Source organism: Eschrichtius robustus, chromosome 1, assembly GCF_028021215.1.
Source record: "Eschrichtius robustus isolate mEscRob2 chromosome 1, mEscRob2.pri, whole genome shotgun sequence".
In the NCBI taxonomy this organism is placed as follows: Eukaryota; Metazoa; Chordata; class Mammalia; order Artiodactyla; family Eschrichtiidae; genus Eschrichtius; species Eschrichtius robustus.
In genome coordinates, this window is record NC_090824.1 from 29,899,542 (window position 1) to 29,920,328 (window position 20,787).

The window sequence follows — 20,787 nt, forward strand, 5'->3', positions numbered from 1 at the left end:
TTTATCTGTCAACCTTCGTTTTGAATCAGAGCAATAAAGTTGGTGGTCCTGAGCTGGCTTACTCTGGAAGTGCAATACAATTTTAAGGACCCCGTGACACGAGTCCCTCCTGCCTCCAGCTCCCACAGCGTCTTGGGGGAAACCCGACTGCGGCAGTCAGCCCATGGTGTTCGGGTAACTCATTTATGTCCTTTTCTAGTAACTGCTGGAGTAACTCGGTGGAGAATTTGTCTTCTCGAGCCTCCGTGAATTATTCACACACAGCGCCCAAAGGTTCAAGTCGCCCACAGCTGGGTTCCACCGTGCTTTCCAGGAACTCAAAGCACACTCAGCCTCCAGAGGTGGACATTCAAAAGGTTTTCAAGCTGGCCACATCTCCTCCTTAGAGTGCAGTGGCCCATTCATTCACCTGTTTCCGGATGTCCTCTTTTGTAGTTTTCCTGATTGGCTGACTGGGGACGTGCACTGGGCTTTGCGACTGGGATTCTTCCGTCACGCCATACACTGACTAGAGAAGAAACAAGAATATTGAATCATGCACCCTCAGAGTTGAAGGGGGTCCGAAGGGTCAGCTAGTTCAAGCGCTCATCTCATGCTTCCAATCCCCTCCGTGACATCCTGACAATAAGGGAGTGGCCTCTGCTTGAAATTCTCCAATAATGGGAACTCTGCCTCTTGAGGCAGCTGGTCCATCTTTGAGTTACCACTATTAGAAAATCCTTCCTTTCATTGAGTTTAAATGGTCTCCTTGTATATCAGTGTTTCTCCAGATACAGTCCATAGACCATCTGCAAAGAGTTATCTTGGGTACTCGGTAAACAGGTACATTGCCGAGCTCTACCCAAGACCTCCTGAATCGGAATCTTCGTGGGTGGGGTTCGGGAACCTGCACTTTTATCAAATGCCCCAGGTGATTCTGAGACACAGGAAAGTTCAGGAACAATTCCTGAAGATTATGCAGGAAGATAAAGATCCCCTCTAGATTTTCTGTTTGTCAGCAGATGACATGCCTGTCTCGTACAAACTTGAGATGGCAGGGTTTCCGATTTTTTCCTTTTAAGCTGACCAGTTTTCTGGACACAGATTTTCCACTTACCCACAGCTATAGCTACTTTTTAATCTGTTCCTTTTGTGAGAGACAGATTAAAGACAATCTTTGTTCTGGGAAAGAAATAAAACACTGAAGGGTATGCAATTTATAGCTGAAATCTATAAAATCAAGAAAGGCTCAGGGTGCATGCGGGTTCCATGAAATTCTGGAATATTAGAATTAGGGGGCCTTTAAAGACTAAATGGGGACATTTTAAGACTAACATTAAAGTATAATACAGTGGGCATCAATATCTCAATGAAGAACAAAATATATAAGTAAATTCAAGAAGTTGATATATATGTCACGTCACATATATATTGATAGAGGAGACAGAGCCACTGCCCCTTCCAGTACAGTGAAACACAAATGATCACTGGATCTTTCACAGTGGGGTGAGATGGTGATTTGACTTTGGGAGATCTAGCTATACTAAAAGACTTGCATTTGTGTCAAAGTACCAAGCTGGCCTTCGCCTGTGGTGTTGCCCTACTTTTTGTTCCTTATGTTTCCCTTCCTCTCTGCTGTCTCCCCAGAGCCAACTGCTACTTACCCTTTAGACCTCTGCACCCTCGAGCCTGCTATGGAAACCCCTGGGAAGCCCCCCGGTCTGGCGCACCCTCCTGGTCTTCCTGAACCGTCCTGTACTTCCCACCGTTGCCTGCTGGCTTGCTTCATGCCTACCAGGCTGTGGGCTTTGTAAGACTTGCCACTATATTTCCGCAGCCAGAACGGTGCCAAGCACAAGCCAGCCACTCCATAAATATTTGTAGAATGAATGACATGGTTTCAAAGGATGAAACAGGGAAGAACTACAAATAGTAAATTATTATTTGAACAGTACCGGAAATGGAGGGGCGATCCCAAGAATTTTTAATTCAGCTAAACTAGCGAACCTTTTTAACCTTTTGCGGGTTCTTCAAACGTCGACATTTTCTGATATCCATTTCTGTTGTGTTCACACAGCCTGGCTGAGAAAAAAAATCATCATATAAGTTACTAAGTGAAAATCATACTTTCCAAGTTGGCTCAAGTGACACCATCAGAACCAATCTTTATCTTTTCCATTACAGGTAATACATGACTACCCCCATTTTGCCATTTACAGTTTTTTTTTTTTTAAAAAGGTGTTTCACCTTCAGTATGTGTTCCTCCACAGAGTTCTCATATGAATTAAAACAGCTTACCTCATATTACCTAAGGATGATAAGTAGAGAGTACAGTGTACAGTTTATAAGAGTAAACTTATTATTTAAATTGGCGGATGGCTTCAGTCAGAGCCTTTGTTCTTTCATATACCTAACCATCTAAAACCGCTCCACTATCAGGATAGGGAATTTTTTTTTTTTTTTTTTGGTTTTGCTTTTAATCAGACTTGAGGAAGGCTGACATAGTTTATTCATTTTAGTTCCATTTCATGAGGAAAATGTAAGATTTATTTTAGTAATATGAAATTAGAAATGCATGAAACCTCATTATTTGTGGATTTTGTATTTGTGATTTTGCCTACGTGCTAAAATTTATTTATAACCCCCAAGTCAGGGCTTGTGGTGCCTTCATGGTCATTTGTGGACGTGCTCAGAGCAGGAGAAATGTTGAGGTGCCAGACCTGCGTGTTCCCGGTGAGGTGCCTTCTTATTTCATCTCATGCTGCAAACAAGTGTCCTTTGCACAGTCTATTTAGCACCAGTTTTACACATTTTTGTGTTTTTGTTGGTGATTTTGCCGAGCGTTCCTAAGTACAGGAAGGCTGGGATGTGCTTTATGGAGAAAATAGGTATGTTAGATAAGCTCCATCTAGGCGTGAGCTATAGTGCTCTTGGCTGCGAGTTCAATGTCAGTGATCAACAGTATACATTAAATAAGGTGTCTTTAAACCGAAACACACTTTAAACAAGGTTATGTATTGATCGGTTGACGAAAATGTGGCTGGAGGCTTGCAAGAACCTAACCCTGTATCTCTCCCAGGATAATGTTTCAGCATCCGCGAATTCAGTGTTCTCAGCGACTTCATAGAACATAGCCACCGTAACAACAACAGTTGCATTTGAAAGAGAATATTCTAGAAGTTGGAATTGAATGACAGTAGAAATGGAAATTGCTTAATTTAGGACTGGGAACTTCAGGGCCCAAAGTTCCCCAGGTGGAATTCCCACAGCTCCCCATTTCCAATTCCATATTTTCATGGATGGATAATTTTTAAAAGGTGGAACTGACATATATTCCAGAAAATCTACTAAGATGATATGAATGAATGGCAAAACCAATTGCACAAAGCTTAGCAATTTTCTTAAGAGTGAGACGCCTGGTGGCTAAAGACAGTCTTTTCTTTTAAGCGAAGGAAGAGAGAAAATGTAAAACTTAGAGAACTAAGCAGAGCTTTCTCACCACTGGCCTGTGGACATCCCAAAAGGCTCGTTCTTGACTATCCAAAATTTTCCTCTCTGTCTTGTCCTTTTTCCGATCAATCCTGAAAGAGTGAAAAAAGGGAAATCAGAGGCTTTTAATTCTGTTTTTCCTCCTGATCCATGTGTCAGCTCTGTTCTCCCTTTTTTAGGAGCTTAGTGTGCACAGGGCTCTTGGCACCTGTGTGGTCCCTGCTTTCTGCAGAGCTGTACAATATAGGTGTATAGTTCCCTCAAGGAAACCTCAAGAAGCCCACACATGGTAAGAGAGCTTGTTTTCAGCTAGGTTGCAAATGACCAATTATGTGTAATGAACAGGGTGAGCCTAATGAGGGTTCAGGAATGCAGCTGTCCATTTGAATTATTAAGATTTGGATTATTAAGAGCTGCATAAGTTGTTGACATGCCCCGCATCAAAGTGGCTACTATTGCATATTCAAATTATGGGAAGGAATATAACCATAGGCTTGTAGTGTTTCATCCTCAAATTTGAAAGTTTGCTTTAGATTCAGAATCAGTAGAAATGTCTTCAAAATGCTGCAGCTATGTGTTTTAAAAGTCACTTAAACCATCTGGCTTCCTAAAAGCAAAGTAATAACCCTAGTGTGTGACAAGATCTAGAAGGCAAATATCACTGGCCTCAGCTGGGGGAGGTACACATTGCAAGACAGACAGACAGACAGACAGACAGACAGATTCTTTATGTTGTGATCGCATAGATAAGAGCCTTAAAAAAAAAAAGCCTTTATTACTTCATATTATCTAAGTAAAAAGTAACTCAGATTAATTGCTTTGTAACTGCTGGTTCTTGGCTCTCTTGGGAGAACTTAGTTTATTGGACTGAAATAAAGTCATAATAACCCTGTGATTTCTGTGATAGTTATTGTGTACTTAAATGGCCCACAATTATAATGTAATCACAGAGTTCATCAAAAAAGTGAATCGAGAAATACCGTATATGTACAAAGTGGCACTTTTCCCTCCTTTTATAACATTCGATGCTGTGTGATCCCGAAAGTGTTAATCAGCCCTCCTCTTCACTTCCCGGAGGCTTCTGAGTGGCTCAATCCTGCCTCCTTCTCACCCACTCACCCACCCTCCCGCTCTCTCCTTCCTCAGGGACCAAGGCTCTTCCTGATGCAGCTCAGCATCCAGTGTCTGGTGTCCACCTCCCTCGGGGGTCTTTGGGAGAACCGGGGTGGTGGGCAGGCCTGTGGATTCATGGGTGAGGGGGTAGAGACTGCAGAGGGAGGGGGAGAGCGATGACACCATGTGGCACACTGGACCCAATGACCTCAAGTCATTGCCATCTGTGACCGGACCTGTGATCAATGTCACCCACACTGCCCAGAGAGCGCACAGGGGGTCCTCTGAAGACCCACGGGGGCGGCTCAGGTGCAAGTGGTGCCCAGAGAAAAGGTACTCACCTCCTCCCAGCTCAGCATCCCTTTCCCACCCCCTCCTCTGTCCCATTTCTTCCATTATCACTTGAAGCTAAATCAGAGCCCATTGCTAGAAAGGACAAGAGAGAACCGCACCTGAGCAAGTCCATTTCCCAGAATCAAAAGGATCTGGTTGATGACCATGTCTGTGGGGTGGGGGACATTTACTACCCACTTCTCCTGTTTCCTTAGACAGGAAGGAATTTCCACTACACTCTCTGGGAAGGAAGAATATGGGTAAAACACTCTCAACTTTCTCCTCCTTTCATCTCTTGTAGACTTAACTTACTGGCAGATTTGAAAGAAGAGGTTTAGAAAGCTGGGGCTTCCCTGGTAGTGCAGTGGTTAAGAATCCACCTGCCAATGCAGGGAACAAGGGTTCAAGCCCTGGACCAGGAAGATCTCACATGCCGCAAAGCAAGGAAGCCCATGCGCCACAACTACTGAGCCTGCGCTCTACAGCCGGTGCTCCGCAACAAGAGAAGCCACCGCAATGAGAAGCCTGCACACCGCAATGAAGAGTAGCCCCCGCTCGCCGCAACTAGAGAAAGCCCACGTGCAGCAGCGAAGACCCAACACAGCCAAAAATAAATAAATAAAATAAATAAATTAAAAAAAAAAAGAAATTCAGAAAGCTGAGGTCGGTCCTTCTGGGCCCTGTCTGGGTCAGCCTATTCTCAGGACACCTGTTCTCTGCGTGCAGTAAACTTACAGGGCTGGACTCTGCCCTGAGGTGCGGACGGCCCTGCAGATACCCAGCTCTGCCCAGGATGTTTAATTCCAGGGTAAAGATCTGTGGTCACAGATACAAAATCATGTCCTATAACTAGTTTATCAGTAACAATCTGACATTTCAGACTCCAAATGTCTGACTTCTGTGCCTTATTTTTGATTAGTTCTGAACCCCTCCCCTCGGGAGATACGGTGGAGGGGCCACTTGTTGGCCTGCCTAAAACTCCAGTATGTTTTCCTATGAAGACGAAATTTCCAGACCAACAAGTAAAGTGGGTCTGATGGTTTTTAGCCTCTGAGCACAGAAGAAGATTTGGAAATCTCCTTGGGAATTAGGTACATCTTCTTAGAACCAGAGTTCTACGTTTGGGAGGAACCCCATTGCCTGCTGAAACACACACTTTGGAAATTGTTTTAGAGTGCCATGGGTGACAGAGGTGCAACTTATCCATCCTGAACTTGATTTCTACTCAGTTGCTGTCATGAGAGAGACAGTGACTAACAACAGCTGGCTGGCCATGGAAGGAAACCCCACTCTCACACCACCTCTGAATTCCAGAGAGTTTTTTCTCTTTGCAAGGGTCTCTATTAAGTTCACCTACTTTACTTGTGCTTCTGCTTGCATAAAGATGAATTCCCACTTCCTTGCAAAGGCCCTCTGGAGTCTTGCTAAGTTTTCCTAATGAGAAATGAAAATCAACAAGAAGGCATTAATCATCGTAAGTTTGCACATCGACAGCTATGCTTATTACAAGGCAGCCATCTATTTTGGTTACTCCCAACAAAACAGTAGGGCCCCACTTTAAATCCACCGGACGTGAACCCAATCTTACTTTGCACCAGACCCTGCTGTACAGAGCAGAACTATTAATATTCATTTACACACCCATTAAGTCTGACGTCTCTGTGGTTCCCCTGATTCCTCTTTTCTTGTGTGTTTTACAAGAGCACGACTCACACACACTTATAAAGGCCACTGAAGATAGGAAGAATTGGTTGTAGTTGTTCATGCAGGATTTAGGGAAGGGATGAGGGGTGTTTTTGCAACTGATTGCAAAACCAAGAATGGATGTCTCAAGACTTGTCTTCCAGCAAGCAGAGGGCTAGGAAGGTGGCAGGAAAGGAGAACCCAGAGGACCTGGCATTAACAACTTTGAAAGTCCAGACTCAAAAGTGGGAAAGAAGGGAGTGTCTAGGTTTGTGATGGTCATGAAAGGAAAACCCCAAAACAAAAAGAAAGAAAAGGCATCCAGGGTCACCTTTAGAGGAAGAGGGAAGAAGTCCTTTCTCGAAGCCTGTAGAGTAGCCTAGCAGCACAACAGGACGGTGGGGAGGGGCGTTTGACAGGTCCCCTAATGACCCGCCTAATCCTGATGGAATGCAAGGCGAGAGCCCACATTATGCTGTGTATTTTCATAGAGCTCATGCCAACACTAACTGATTACCTTCATTAGTGGATTATTAACATAAAAGGAGCTTCGGTTGAAGACAAACACACGTGAACTCAGTTATTACCAAGGCTTGCTGTAGGAGTACCTCAAAAAAACTGTCCCTTTGATTTTCCCACTGTTCACAGGAAGCAAAGCTGGTAAAGCCTGAATGTCAGTCAACTGGGGAGCAGTTACATAAATAACGACACAGTCATACCATGGAATACTAGGCAGCCATTAAAAATGAGAATGTAGATGATTATTACTGATATGGAAAGATTCTCAACATCCCTACAGTATATGACTGGAAAAGAAGCAGCTTACAGTATAATGTTTGTGGTGTGATTCAAGTTTTCTTGTTAGAAAAAAAAATGTATGTACAGAAAAAAGCTTAGGACAGAAGGATTGCAGGCTATTTTCTCTCCTTTCTTTGCTGTTTGAATTGTTGTTTTTACAAAGGGACGATGTAATCAGAAAAAATTAATAAAATTACTGAATTTTGAAAACAAAATGTCTTTTTAGTTTCTAACCACTTTTGACAGAACTTCAACCTGAAAGAACATCTTAACACCATATTCTTTACAAATACCAAAGCAGAATATTATAGGGTAAGAGAAAAGAAAACAGAATAAAATATTTCAGGAGTTGGTGCTGTCTTGTTTCCGTTTAGGAGCTTTTTTAAACAAGGGAACTACGGGGAAGGGAGACATGGGATGGAGGGGCCACATGCTTCTGCCGTCTGGGTTGCTTCTGTAGGTCATATTCAGGAAGTGATGTAGTCATGCCAAAGTTAAAGCCTTTGCACTGGGCGCACAAAGAGTCAGACAGCAGTCTTCTAGAAGAGGGGTGATTGCTGGTGCACGAGGGCAGATAGGGCAGGGACCGGGTGCCTAAGAAGCTCAGAGCCACAGAACCGCCATGCTAGGGATGCCTGGGAAAATCATAACGTTCCAACAGATTTATGTTTCACAGCTCCCTTGGATAAGCAAACTTTAGCCAGGTCCCAATGCTCCCAGTAAACTCTTGCACTGCAACCTGCACTGCTTTCTCCCCCCATTCACAGGTCCTGTGATGCCAGTGGGATCAAAGAGGGTGGAGGGCCATGCACCGGTCCTGCTCTCTGATGGCATGCACATTCCCCTTGGGCTGCAGAGAGGGGAATGGTGGCTCAGTGTGTTGGTGGGCTTGGGTGTAGGTAACCAAGGGTGACAAGGTTTGGTAGAGTGGGGCCTCACGCTTGGTTTGGAAGACTGAGACAGCAAAAGTGGGAGGGACATTGGGGAGGTGGGTGGATCTGAGGTGTGTTCACGCTGGATTATCCAGGGGAGGATTCTTCACTGCCCCTAACGTTGCCCCTCCTCCTAGCTGCCAGCTCTTCAGTCATTCCATGGCTCAGCAACACCTCCTCTGGAGGGTATGAGAAAAGTTGGCCAGTATCCTAGGTTTCCTGTGACCCATACAAAGTGTGGTTTTGGGGAAAGAGTTTGCAACCCCAAATTTTAAATATTTAAAACATTATCTGTGAATCTTCAAGTTCTCTGTGCCTTGGCTCTGTTAAATGGGAATGGATATGAGTGTGGCTGGGTCTCCAATTTCTGCAAGAAATCACACCTTGTAAAGAAGGTGGAGGTGGAGGAAAGCTGGGAGAGTATATTGCCATCTGACATACATCTTATCTTCTGGATTGGATTTGGTCCTTAGATTTTGCATTTACTGCCAAGCACAGGTGAATCGGGTATGAAGATGCAATTTAAAAAACTATCATATATTAAACTAAAAAATTATCATACAATAAATTTGTTTTTTTTCTTTTCGTGTATAGTACTATAAATTTTAACACATGTATATATTCATGTAACCACCACCACAATCGGAATACAGAATGGTTCCATCACCCCCCCAAAACTCCCTCGTGCTATCTCTTTATAGATGCATCCTGGAAGCCACTGATCTGTTTTCCCTCATGATAGTTTTGTACTTACAAAAGTGTCACATAAATGGAATCACACAGTTTGAAATCTTTTGAGATTGGCTTCTTTCACTCAACATAATGCCTTTGATACTCATCCAAGTGGTTAGATTAATAGTTTATTCCTTTTCACTGAAGAGCAGTATTCCATTACATGGCTGTAGCATAGTTCATTTAATCATTCACCTGTTAAAGTGCATTTGAGTTGTTTTCAGCTTTGGGTTATCACACAGAAAGCTGCTATGGACATTAGTGTACAGGTTTTTGTGTGAACGTAAGTTCTGATTTCTCTAGGGTATGTATGTAGGTATGCAAAAGTGGGATTACTTGGTTGTATAGTATGTGTATGTTGAACTTTATGAGAAACTGCCAAACCATTTTCCCGAGTGGCTGCACCATTTTGCATTCCTGCCAGCAATATAGGAGAGCTCCAGTTGTTCACCACATCCTCACCAGCACTTGGCGTTATCAGTACTTTTAATTTTAGCCATTTTAATAGGTGTGTAACAGTATCTCACCATGGATTTAATCTGCATTTCTCTAATGGCTAATGATGCTGAACATCTTTGTCAACCTTATGTCCTCTTTGGTGAAGTGCCTGTTCTAGTCCTTTGCCAACTTTTAATTGAGTTGTTTTTTTTATTGCTGAGTTTTGAGATTCCTTTATTTAAAGAAGCAATTTATTGTGATGGTAAGAGGAGCTGAGAACAAAAGAGGGAAAATAGAAGAGACTGTCTTTCCACTGTCTGAAGGGGTTGGGGAGGGAAAAAGGGAAAAATACAAGCTGAGAAAGAACTGCAGGTATTTTACACTCTCCTCCCACACCTTTCCTGGAAAAGAATCGTACTTACTGCCTCATAATCTGCCAGTTCCAGCCTTGCTTTATTCTGCATTGTCCTCTTACAGAGGTAGATGGCTGAAGGAAGAAGAGAAATTACGACATATACAAAACCAGCAGTGTGGTGGAATCGTAAATTCACCCACCCAGTTGTTCATCCACTCATCCATCCATCCAACCATCCATCCATCCGTCCATCCATCCATCCATCCATCCAGCCAGCCAGCCAGCCAGCCAGCCATTCCCCTCTATGTGCCCAACCCTGTGCAGTCAAGAATACGTTTCTATGTGGAAGCCATGACACCTGACCTCTGGGAATCTATCTGCAGGTCAGGATCAGATGAGGGCCCCCATCTTCCAATCCTGACAACCCCCTTCATCCTCCTCACTCTGTTTCACCCCAAACAGGGCAGAGGCTGTGTCCTGCTCAGCACGAACCCCTGCACCCAGCACCAGGGCCTGGCCTGCCAGGTGGAATGAGTGGACAGTGGAAAGGGAGGACAATTTAGGTGTCTCTTCCCAGGCTCAGGAAGGGCTCTTAGCCCTCAGCTGCCAGGATATTCTTCCTCAAACATGGCCTTCATCACTTCCTCTCCTACCTCTGCTTCTTCGGTATCTCCTTCCTTCTCTAGTGCCAAGTAGAACGACCCAGGGGAGATATAACAGATGAATGGTATGAATGAACAATAGAACGACCAAGAGGGAAGGTCCGAGAGGACCAGGGCTGACCTGCTGTTTGACAACTTAATTATACCAGGAACTCTAGTCAACTCCTTGCTGGGTTAACCGACCTCCTCCATGTGGTCTGAAAAATTTCCTGATGCAGCCTATGATATGCTGGAGCCTTCTGGCAGCAGCCTACTCTGTATGCCCACACTTCTGCGCACACAGTCGAGTCTGTGGGTGAGAGTCAATTGTGTTTGTTCTCAAACCTGCTTATGTTAGGCATACTTGTTATTTTAATAATGTACATTCACTTAGTATTACACGCCCTGGTGAAATTAATGTGAAAAGAGAGAGCGTTGTTGTTTCTATGACGATCCAGTTGAATGGTTTTTGAATAACCTGATAAAGGAGAGTCAGCTAAGACAATTGCTGATGAATTTGGTATAGGTGAGAGAACTGAAAAAAACATGAAAAAATAGTAGAAATCTGAGCGGGGCCAACATACAGTTGCTTTAAATGTATTTTCAAAATTCTTGATGCACTTTAAAGATGTTAAAACTGGATGGTTTAAGTGTGGTTTATTTAAGAAAGAAACTCAAATTATGGGGAACGATAATCAAAGAGAACCTTTCATTCTACCTCAAAAGGCTGTTGAATGAATGTTTCTTTGTATATTTTACATTAATTTGGGGTCATTAAGGTATGGATGTATCACTTTTTCATACCAACTCACCAACTTTTCCAATGAACCAAACATCTACAGCTCTGCACTGTGTCAGATAAAGGGGTATCTTCTCTATTACAAGGTACCTCCTTTGTCACCAACTAGGCAGCCTGTGGAATTGGGGCAACCTGCAGCAGGAAGCCTGGCATGTCACCAGCCCCAGCAGACCTGGTCTCAATGACCCCGGAGAGGTGTAGGTCAGCGCGGGTGGCAGCTGCTTTGACGATGTTGCCTCAGGCAGTATTTTGTATTGGCCAAATGTGAAACTCAGGAAAGTGTAACCCAGATTTGGTTTCTATTTAAGCAGAATCATCCCAAGAAATTTCCAACCCATCTGGGTCAAAATGGGCCAGCTAAGTTGAGAAGTAAAGTACCATGCGCGGAAGGCAAAGCCGGTACCTCTACTGATGACCACGAGCTACATGATCGAATGCTGGCGGCCCCCTTCCTGTGCAGCTAATGTCACACATTGGGCAGTTGGTTCACCATAACTGGGAAGGCAGCAAGTAGCTATTGAGGGGACCTTCCTCTTGGCACAGACCTTCCCTGTGGCTTGTCTGTCTGCACTTCCTTGGTGCCTCAACAGTGCTCCCTCTGACACCTAACTAATCAAGTGACCACTGGCAACAAAGCCAAGTCCTCGAACAGGGCATCCAGGGGACTTGCTTTAAGCTCAGATGTTGGTTTTTCTTGGATGTGTAATTTCTCATTGAAAACTCTTTGTCTTCTTGCCCTCACGCTGGCATCTCATTGCCATCTCAAACTCACCAGCATCCTACCATCACAAAAACGGAATTAAAAATTCTATAAAGTCAATAGATTCATGTGCTACATGTGCAATTAAACATTTAAAGAGTATTGAACCTATCCTATTTCAATGTCCTTAAAAAACTCACTCCCTTTCCAAGCTTTCTGTCTTTACTAGTGACATCATAATTAACCTCAATCTCCTAAACTAGGGAACATATAAATCACTTATTTCTCTGTTGCCCTCATACCCTCTAACTACTTCTTAGAACCATGGAATTTTAGCATTGGAAGTAACCTTGGCGACCATCAAGTACAGACACCTCATTAACAGATGGAAAAATTAAAGGCTCAGAGAAGTGAAGTGATTTAGCCATGGACTAGTTAGTGGTAGGGATGGAACTAGAATTGAGGTCTAGTTCAGAGGAACGTCTCCACTATGACATTCACTGCCCCATTTACTCATTCATTGATTCATTCATTCACCCATTTAAAAATCTGAGTGCCTCTTATGTGCCAAGCGGTATTTTAGGTCTGGGGAAATCACCACAATAGCGGAACAGCTACCACATGTATGGAACTTATTGAACGTCAGGCAGTGTTCTAGGGACTTTCCAAATGTCCACTTATTTATCCTCATAATAACCTATGAGGTGAGTTCTGTTATTAGCCTCATTTCATAGATGAGGGAATTTTGCAGGTTATTCCCCATTGTTGGGGACCCACAATGGCTCTCTAAAGCTGCTGAATCTACTCTAAGCGTCTCTCCTTGACTACGAAGACCTTTTTATAAACTTGCCCATTCCAAATTATTCAACCTTCGTAATCATTCTTCATCAACATAAAATCTTTGAGTACTCAGATCAGACTCCTCTCCATCCTCTTCTTGCCCCCATCATGCTGTCTCTCCCAGCCCGGGATGCTTGGAGGGTAAGCCTATAACTCACTCAAATCTGTGACAGAGCAACTGACACAGAGTGGGTGACCAGTACATGTTTGCTGAATGAATGAAAGTTTCCTGGTTCTTCATCAATCCAAGCCATACCTATTCTGAATTCTTAGCTTTGGTGTCACATCCTTTCTGGCAAGAGGGCTACCACAGAACAAGTAAGATCGAACATCACCCTGGAGGTAATAATACCAACCACCACCATGGTTTTTATTGACTCCTTACTACATGCCATGCACCGAAACTTATACCCATTTCTAGTTAACAAAACAACACTGAGAGACAAGTACCATTATTATTCTGGTTTTAATATGAGATTTCCAAGGCACAGAGAGGTTAAGTAACTTGCCAAGATCACACAGCTATTGGAGCCAGTCAACAATGGGCCCATTGTGTTGACATCTCTCTTGATAAATACTGATTTTCTGGCTAAACTGGAAATGGCGATGAGTAATTTGTACCCTGCACCCTAAGTTCTCCATCCGATTTGCCAAAATGGAGGTACAGGAATTCAGAATAATTTTGCTTTAGGGAGATCCTGACATTAATTGTTATTTTCCTCCCTGTTCCTGCTGCACAACTAAAATTAAAAAATCTGTACAGAAAGGGAAATAGTGCCCTGCTGTATGCAGAGTAAGACGGCTGATGGTTGTGGGTTTATATTCAAGTAAATATTTGAATTTTACTTGGCCTCAGTTTTCTGGTCCCACTATCCTCCCACGCTCTCCATTGCCTGGAAAAATACTGGTTTTCACATTCACAAGGGCACACGGCTGCTGCATGGAACTGAGCTACAATTATTCAAATTCCAAGTTGGGCTTTTGTCAGCAGTATTTCAGCCCCAGAAGCACTTATGAGCAGCCAAGTGCTGCTCCCATTCTGAGCCAGAAACCTGGCTGGACCCACTTATCACATCATTTAAGGCACAGCACAGTTCCAGAGGGACCCGCAGTGGTGCCTGCACACAGCTGATGAGACAGTCACAGGGACCTGTCCTCTGCATCAGGGCTGTGATCCAGACTTGAAAACAGAACAACTGTAGCCCTTGTAGGGCAATGACTTGCCAGAATTCTATCCTCAGGACTGTTCCCAATTGCTGGTTTCCCATCCCTCAGAAGTATAATCCAGAGGGTATAGCTTATCACAAGGTCTCAGGGACAGGCTCCCCAGAATACCACCCAGCTGCAGCTGGCTCTGCCTTCCTGTGAAAAGCATCCTGCAAAGAACCCACGGAGAAGGTGCAGGTCTCATCAAGCGCACCAGTCCCAAGGAGAGCTGCTGTGGGCTGCCCCAGCAGCTGAGTCGGTGATGAGGGCACTGTGCAGAGGGACAGAATGAAACGAGCACCTGAGTTCAAATTCTGCTGCCTCTACTGAGTGTCTGTTAATCACCTTTAATAAAGAACCAGAACCCTCAGCAAATATTTACTGAGTGCCAACTATACCTCAGGCATGCACTGTGCACTGGATGATAAGAGAATGAATGAGGTGGACCAGCCTGCCCTCATGGAGCTTACAATTGACCAGGCATCCAGACAAGTAGCATACAGTGTGAGAGGTATGAGGATGGGGCCTCTCTGGACCTCAGCTTTGTCTGAAGTATAGGGATAATGTAACTTTAGAAGACTGACATGTAGACGTGTTAAACAGTCTTCACGGAGAGGATATGGCAAGAGTCTAATAGATCCCTGCCTGGACAAAGGTAATTCCCCGCTTACCCAGCTCCCAGCTTCACCCACTCTTTTTTTCTTAGGTAGGGTAACTTTTGTATACCCCTTCCACGGTCTGTTACACTTTCCCTCTAACGACCAACTATCAAAAACACCAATGAATTATTAAAAAGTCTTAACAAGTCTGTGAGAAAGGAAATGGACAGGGGGAGGTGGCACCTTGATCCAGCCCTCCCTGAAACCCTGTCCCAGGAAGGAGGGGTCAATAGCCACCAGCCCAGTTCTCCATGGCCCCACAGAATGAGCATTGGCCACACTTGATAGAACTTTTCTTCCCTTCCCCTATTCCCTTCCAATGGCTGCACCTTTCAGCGTGCACTGTCTTTCATCATTACATGGAACAGGAAACTTAGTACATGTCAACAATATGAGAAAGGGTTAAGCAGGGCAAAGACCCTCCTCCTCATGCACCATGGTTGCCCAGACAGCAAGGATTTGCCTTCTGCATTCCCAGGAGTAACACTAAGTGTGGGCCGTGGCTTCAGTGCTTACCGTAGTCAGTGTTTTCAGGCTCCCAGCAGTTTGAAGGCCAGAAGTACGGGGCCTGCAAAAGAGCACAGGTGTCAGGACTCAGAATGCTAGCACTTGCCCTCCCCTGCCTGGGGCCCAGGGGCAGCCCTCCCCTGCACCCAGTGGGGACCCCTCCCTATGACAGGCTCTGTCCACGTGCTGACGCCACACCCTAACTCTCTCCTGTTCTTAATGCAGCGGAGGCCAGTCAACATTTTAATCTAGGTGTTGAGAAATGAAACCTGAGGTAAGCCAAATAAATGCAAAAATGAGAAACAGTTTACAGGGCAACAACTTCTTATCCCAAGGTAATAGAAGTCTAATACAGAAGTCAGACAAGCACTGTTTGCTGGGACACAAGCCCCAAGTTCCTTTGTCCCTTTGCTAAGGACTGAATGGTGTCCTCCTAAATTTCTATGATGAAGCCTTAACCCCCAGTGTGACTGTATGTGAAGTAAGGAAGTAATTAAGGTTAAATGAGATCATAAGGGTGGGGCCCTGATCAGATAGGATTAGTGTCCCTATAAGAGGAAACACCAGAGAGCTAACAACCTCTCTCTCTCTCTCTCCACCCTGTGAGGACACAGTGAGAATCAACCATCTGAAAGCCAGGATGAAAGCTCTCCTCACAAACTGAACCCTACTTGAAAATCTTAGACTTCCAGCTGCCAGAACCATGAGAAATACATTTCTGCTGTTTAAGCCACCCAGTCTGTGGTATTTTGTTATGTCAGCTGAGCAGACTTAGACATCCTTCGACCCTGTCTGAAGAACTCCACTCCTAAACCCTTTGGTTAGATCTTGACACAACCCCTTATCCTCTGCTCCAATTCATTGTGGGACAGGATCTGAGGAGTGGGAATGGTTGGGAAGTGTTAATAGGCAGTGAATAGAAACTTCACACCAGGAAGGCAGCATGATATAGTAGAACCATCAAGGACTTTGCTATCAGGCTGACCTAGGTTCAAATCAAGGCTGTCCCCTGGATTTACTCAATGCCCTGTTAATTCTCCAAGTACCTCAGTTTTACCAACTGTAAAATGGGAGACATTAATCCCCCCAAAGTTTGTTCTTCAGAATAAATGAGGAGATAACGTGTAAAGCACACAGTGAATAGTAGGTTCTCCATGAGGGATTTTTACTACTATGCCGGTAGGGCAACAAATGGCCCAGACAAAAGTTCGCTTGGTTGTCCCAGTGCTGGTGGGAGGTAAGGGTTGCTCCCTTAAATACTGTCAGTTTTTTAGGTAGTTCTAATCTGAGATCAGATGATGATGAGAAGAAAAGGTTCTTCAGGAGGACAAGCTGCATTCCTACCTGGAAACGATAAAACGTGCCATCATCCTTCATGGTGAGAACATGGTCCGAGATCGGAAAGACGTAGCCCTGGGCAGCTACGAGGCTTCCCAAGTGTATTGCTTCAACTGCAGGGACAGGGCAGAAGAGAGAGAAGTAATTAGGAAGCTGTTAGAATGCAGGGCTACTTAGCTGAAATGTAAGTGGGGCAGGGTGGGGGGAGCAGAAAGGCAACCAGAAGTCAACTATCATCACCCCCAAATCACTGCATGATTGGCTGATTGATTGGCTGATACCTTCTGATAGGGCTGCACTGGGCGGGGGTGGGGGGGAGATGTCAGTGGTTGGAGAGGGCCACATGTGTCTGGATCCCCTGGATCCTAGCTCTGAGAGTCTGACATTGTTAACGTCCCTAAAGCTTCCAGAAGAAAGTCCAGCTTCCCAGTTAAGACCATGGGTTTTGGTGTGGATAAGCCTGTATTTAATTAAGTGAGATGCTTCACATAGAGTGCTTAGCAGTGTCTGGTGCAGGGTAAGTGCTCAGTAAGTGCTGGCAGCCCTGATTCATATTTTTAGTTTCATCCTTTTTTTTTTTTTAAATCACCGCCAGCAATGAGGATGCAGCCCATAGAGTCTTCGGACTCACATTGCATTTCCAGACATGACAGTCCCACCAGCGATGAGGAGGGCGTTACCCTTCTTTTATGGACATAGAGGGAAAGCTCAGTATCTTAGAGAACTGGAGGAAGGGCAGGCAGTGCAGTGGGCAGTAGCCTAGGGAGGCCAACCTAAAAGAAATCCTTATATTTTTGCCACAATCTACCTGTTGTTTCGTTACTTTAGCACCAGCCATAAATAGATTCACATAAATGGTTACAAATTTATATTTACTTTGAGCAGAGCTAAGAAAAAAGAAATCTAAATGGTTCTATCATACATGATAATCTTTCACAAATATAAAAGTACTCTAACTGATAAAAACTAATTTTTGGTTGTAGAAATTATTTGACACACTCAGGGAGTCTCTAGGAATTATTAATTTCATAAGTTCTGAATTTTTTAAAGTGACTTGTATTGGTTTTATTTGCAAACTCTTCAAGAGTCTTAGCAAATAATTAAACCTCAGTTGTGGATCAGGCAATGTAATTTTAAGAGCTGGCTCTAGAAGGCTGTTCCGTGACAATGCTACAACTTTCAAGAGGTTGTATATAATCCAGCCGTTTTGCATATTTAGAACCTGCTATTCTCCTTTGGAAGGAGCGTACACTTGTAACTGGGAGAATCAGAATGAATGGAGATGTATTTTACTTGCTTAGTGGTGACCTGTTGGCTTTTGAAGTTTATATGCTTCAAGAACCAAGGGTCCAGCAGAAAAGGGAAGGAAGTTTCATCCCCTGCAACTTCTCCTTCTCCAGGGAAGGAAGAGTAAAATCCAGTAAGAAGGAGACTTTCATGTCACCAATCTAGGAGCTAGAAGTCTCACTTCATTCTTCAAAAGGCTTTCACTTGGAGACGTGGCAGATGGGAAGGAAGAAGAGAGGGAGGGCAGATGTTGGATACCCGCCTTCCCAGGGCTTTTGTTTGCCTCATTTCTGCTGGTGAATTGTTCTTAACTTCTGCTGCTCATCTACTTCTCAGAAGCCCAGACAGGTCCCAACACCTTCATGTCCTCCCAAGGGCATCAAGGTATAATAGACCGTCATAGATAAGACTCTTATCATTCGGGATCTTTCACAGAAGCTTCTCGAACCGGGACCAGAGGATTCCTGAAGTCTGTCCTACCACTAGGGGGTTCAGGGTTCTCTGAATATACCATTACTGCTGCTACTACCACCACTGATGATAAGGATAAAATACTTGTCAGAAATAGGATGACTGTTTTAGAAGGGCAGAGAAAACAGTGCTCTTGGAAGAGGAGACCACCACAAAGAAGGGTGACTCTACGTACATGTAAATGAACTGGTGGAGACTTATTCAGTCCAGTTTTCACAAGTGGACAATCAGAAGTCCAGGCTGTGTAAGGCAAACACGTAGGGTAGTTGATTTGGGTTTTTTCCTTAAAAGGATTAGCATTTATAATTTCCCCCTGAGGATTAAGAACTTGACTAGAATTAAGAATTTTCACTACTCATGAGAGTGGCCATTAATCATGATGGGGAAAAAGGCTAGTGTTCCGTTCATGACCTGCTTTTCTGGCACTCAGATTTCTGGCGCCTATGTTTAATTGAACTCTATATAAGTTGTATTGTTTCATAGTCAATAGTCTATTAGGAGCATCAGATTAAAATATAGGAATGCCCGAGCTGACATACTGACCCCGGCAAGGAATCACAGCTGAAGGTCAGACACCTAGAATGGGCACTTGAAAAAAATTTTTTAAAAAGCATAGCAATTGAAGGACATTCAGTTTGAGGCAAATAGGTCTAATCCGCAAGAACATCAGAACACATTAGTGGATGCTTGTAAATATGAACTTCAGGCAGCAAGAATACTTAGTTAAGATGCGAAGTATATAATAAATTCAGAAAAGTTTTCTTATCTAGAATTTTCATTTTATTCTAGAACCCTGCATTTTCTAATTTTGCTATGCAAATAAATTTTACTGCTTATTTGCTGGTGGGAGGACAGATTTGGAAACTGTTTTACTGGTCAGGGTTTGCTGTTGTTTTCCTGGTGAGGTAATTGCATTGCACAATTAAAGTTGAAAAAAAAAATCATTCCTTCACTTCTTGCAGAAGCAGAGAACAGAAGGAGTCTTAGCAAATAATTAAACCTCTTAATTGTGGATCAGGCAATCTAATTTTAAGAGCTGGCTCTAGAAGGCTGTTCCGTGACAGTGCTACAACTTATCTTTAATTGCTGGGCTAACCAGAGTCCATCTCATTTCCCATGTTATTGTATTGGGCTCTTTGGCATTCTAAATAGTTGCTCATTTCCTCCAAGGGTGATTTAAATTTAAAGATAGGAATTCAGTGGAGAAAATAAATTAATGCTATTTGTAAATAGAGTGATTCTACATCTTGGAATTCACGTGTATAAGCCCAGTTCTCAGGAGGGTAGGAGAATCTGGTTATGGGTTGTTCACTAATATCATGGGGGTAAAGTCAGGGTCAAGGGTCAGGTACCTGGGTCCTCAATGGAGAGGTTCTTCATAAGCCACTGCACAATGTCAGTACCTGCAAGGATAAAGCAATGTCAACTGAAGACCTCATGGATGTTTAGCTCTGTGCCAGAAGAAACACGGTTACCCAAGAGACTCCTAATTCCAATTAGCACACACCTGGAGAGCTAGGTAATATGGACACTCTTCCATCCTAACCAACACTTTCCATCCATTAGTATGCTTCTGTAGTCACAGTTCCATTCTCTTCCCCCCAAAATCCACTTCTGATGACCCAGGATGGTCTTGTATCCACATTTCTCTAGGGCGCTTCTGGAGGGGCCTTCCTGAGAACACATATTTTGATGACAGGCTAGAGGAAGTCTTATCACGCCTGGCCCCAGACCAGTTCCTGAGGGAGGAGACTCCTTTTAGCTCACTATCCTCAACTGACAAGGCCTGCCCAACACAGATGACCTCACAGGTTCCTGAAAAAAATCTCTAATTTCTTCTGGCCTGGGCTCATCCAGAATGAATCAGCCCCTGTGTCTGTGGGAGAAACTTCTCTGTGTTCACCAAAACCTCTGTCCTCTACCCCCTGGGCCACAGCTAGATTACATTTCTAGACTCTCCTGCAGTTGGGTGTGCACTGAGTTCTGACAATGGAATGTGGGTGGAAATGCCATAAGCGATTTCCAGACTCAGACCATAAAACTCCTGTGTGACCCTCCACACCATTCATCCCCATCTGCTGGCTGAATGGAGAGAACTCCAGGGGCCTAGGGGAGGGCAGAGCCATGTGTGGAAGGAGCCTGGGATCCCGAACAGACATGAAAATTGAGGCCCATTTGGGGTGACCTGATTGAAAAGCAAACTTGGTCGTGTTGAGCCCCGGATATTTGAGGTTATCTGTTTTGGCATCTAGTAATGCCTTAATTAACATAAAATCTTAAGAATCAGAGGGGACTTTTAAAGCTTATCTACTCCAACCCTAGCCAATACACAAGCCCCATCCACAACACCCTGGACAAGAGGTGCTGTAATTTCCATTTAGAAAAACCCTAGTGCCTGGAAACTCACAAATTTCCTGATGGACAACCTGTTCCAGTTAAATCATCTTCGATTTCTCTCAACAGAAATTTGCCCTTCTCTGAATTCCT

General features: G+C 43.9%; 1 protein-coding gene across 1 annotated transcript in view; it reads right to left on the reverse strand.

Annotated features, from left to right (window-relative positions):
- The window catches only part of RGS6 (regulator of G protein signaling 6), a 564,680-nt gene that overhangs the window by 80,418 nt on the left and 463,475 nt on the right, over positions 1-20,787 (reverse strand). The window contains exons 4-11 of the mRNA XM_068562720.1: positions 19,653-19,703; positions 16,549-16,655; positions 15,214-15,265; positions 9,920-9,984; positions 6,272-6,348; positions 3,479-3,560; positions 1,987-2,061; positions 410-508 (exon numbers count right to left, since the gene is read on the reverse strand). Of these exons, the coding sequence (XP_068418821.1) occupies positions 410-508; positions 1,987-2,061; positions 3,479-3,560; positions 6,272-6,348; positions 9,920-9,984; positions 15,214-15,265; positions 16,549-16,655; positions 19,653-19,703 (608 nt within the window). The remainder of the gene's footprint in view (positions 1-409; positions 509-1,986; positions 2,062-3,478; positions 3,561-6,271; positions 6,349-9,919; positions 9,985-15,213; positions 15,266-16,548; positions 16,656-19,652; positions 19,704-20,787) is intronic.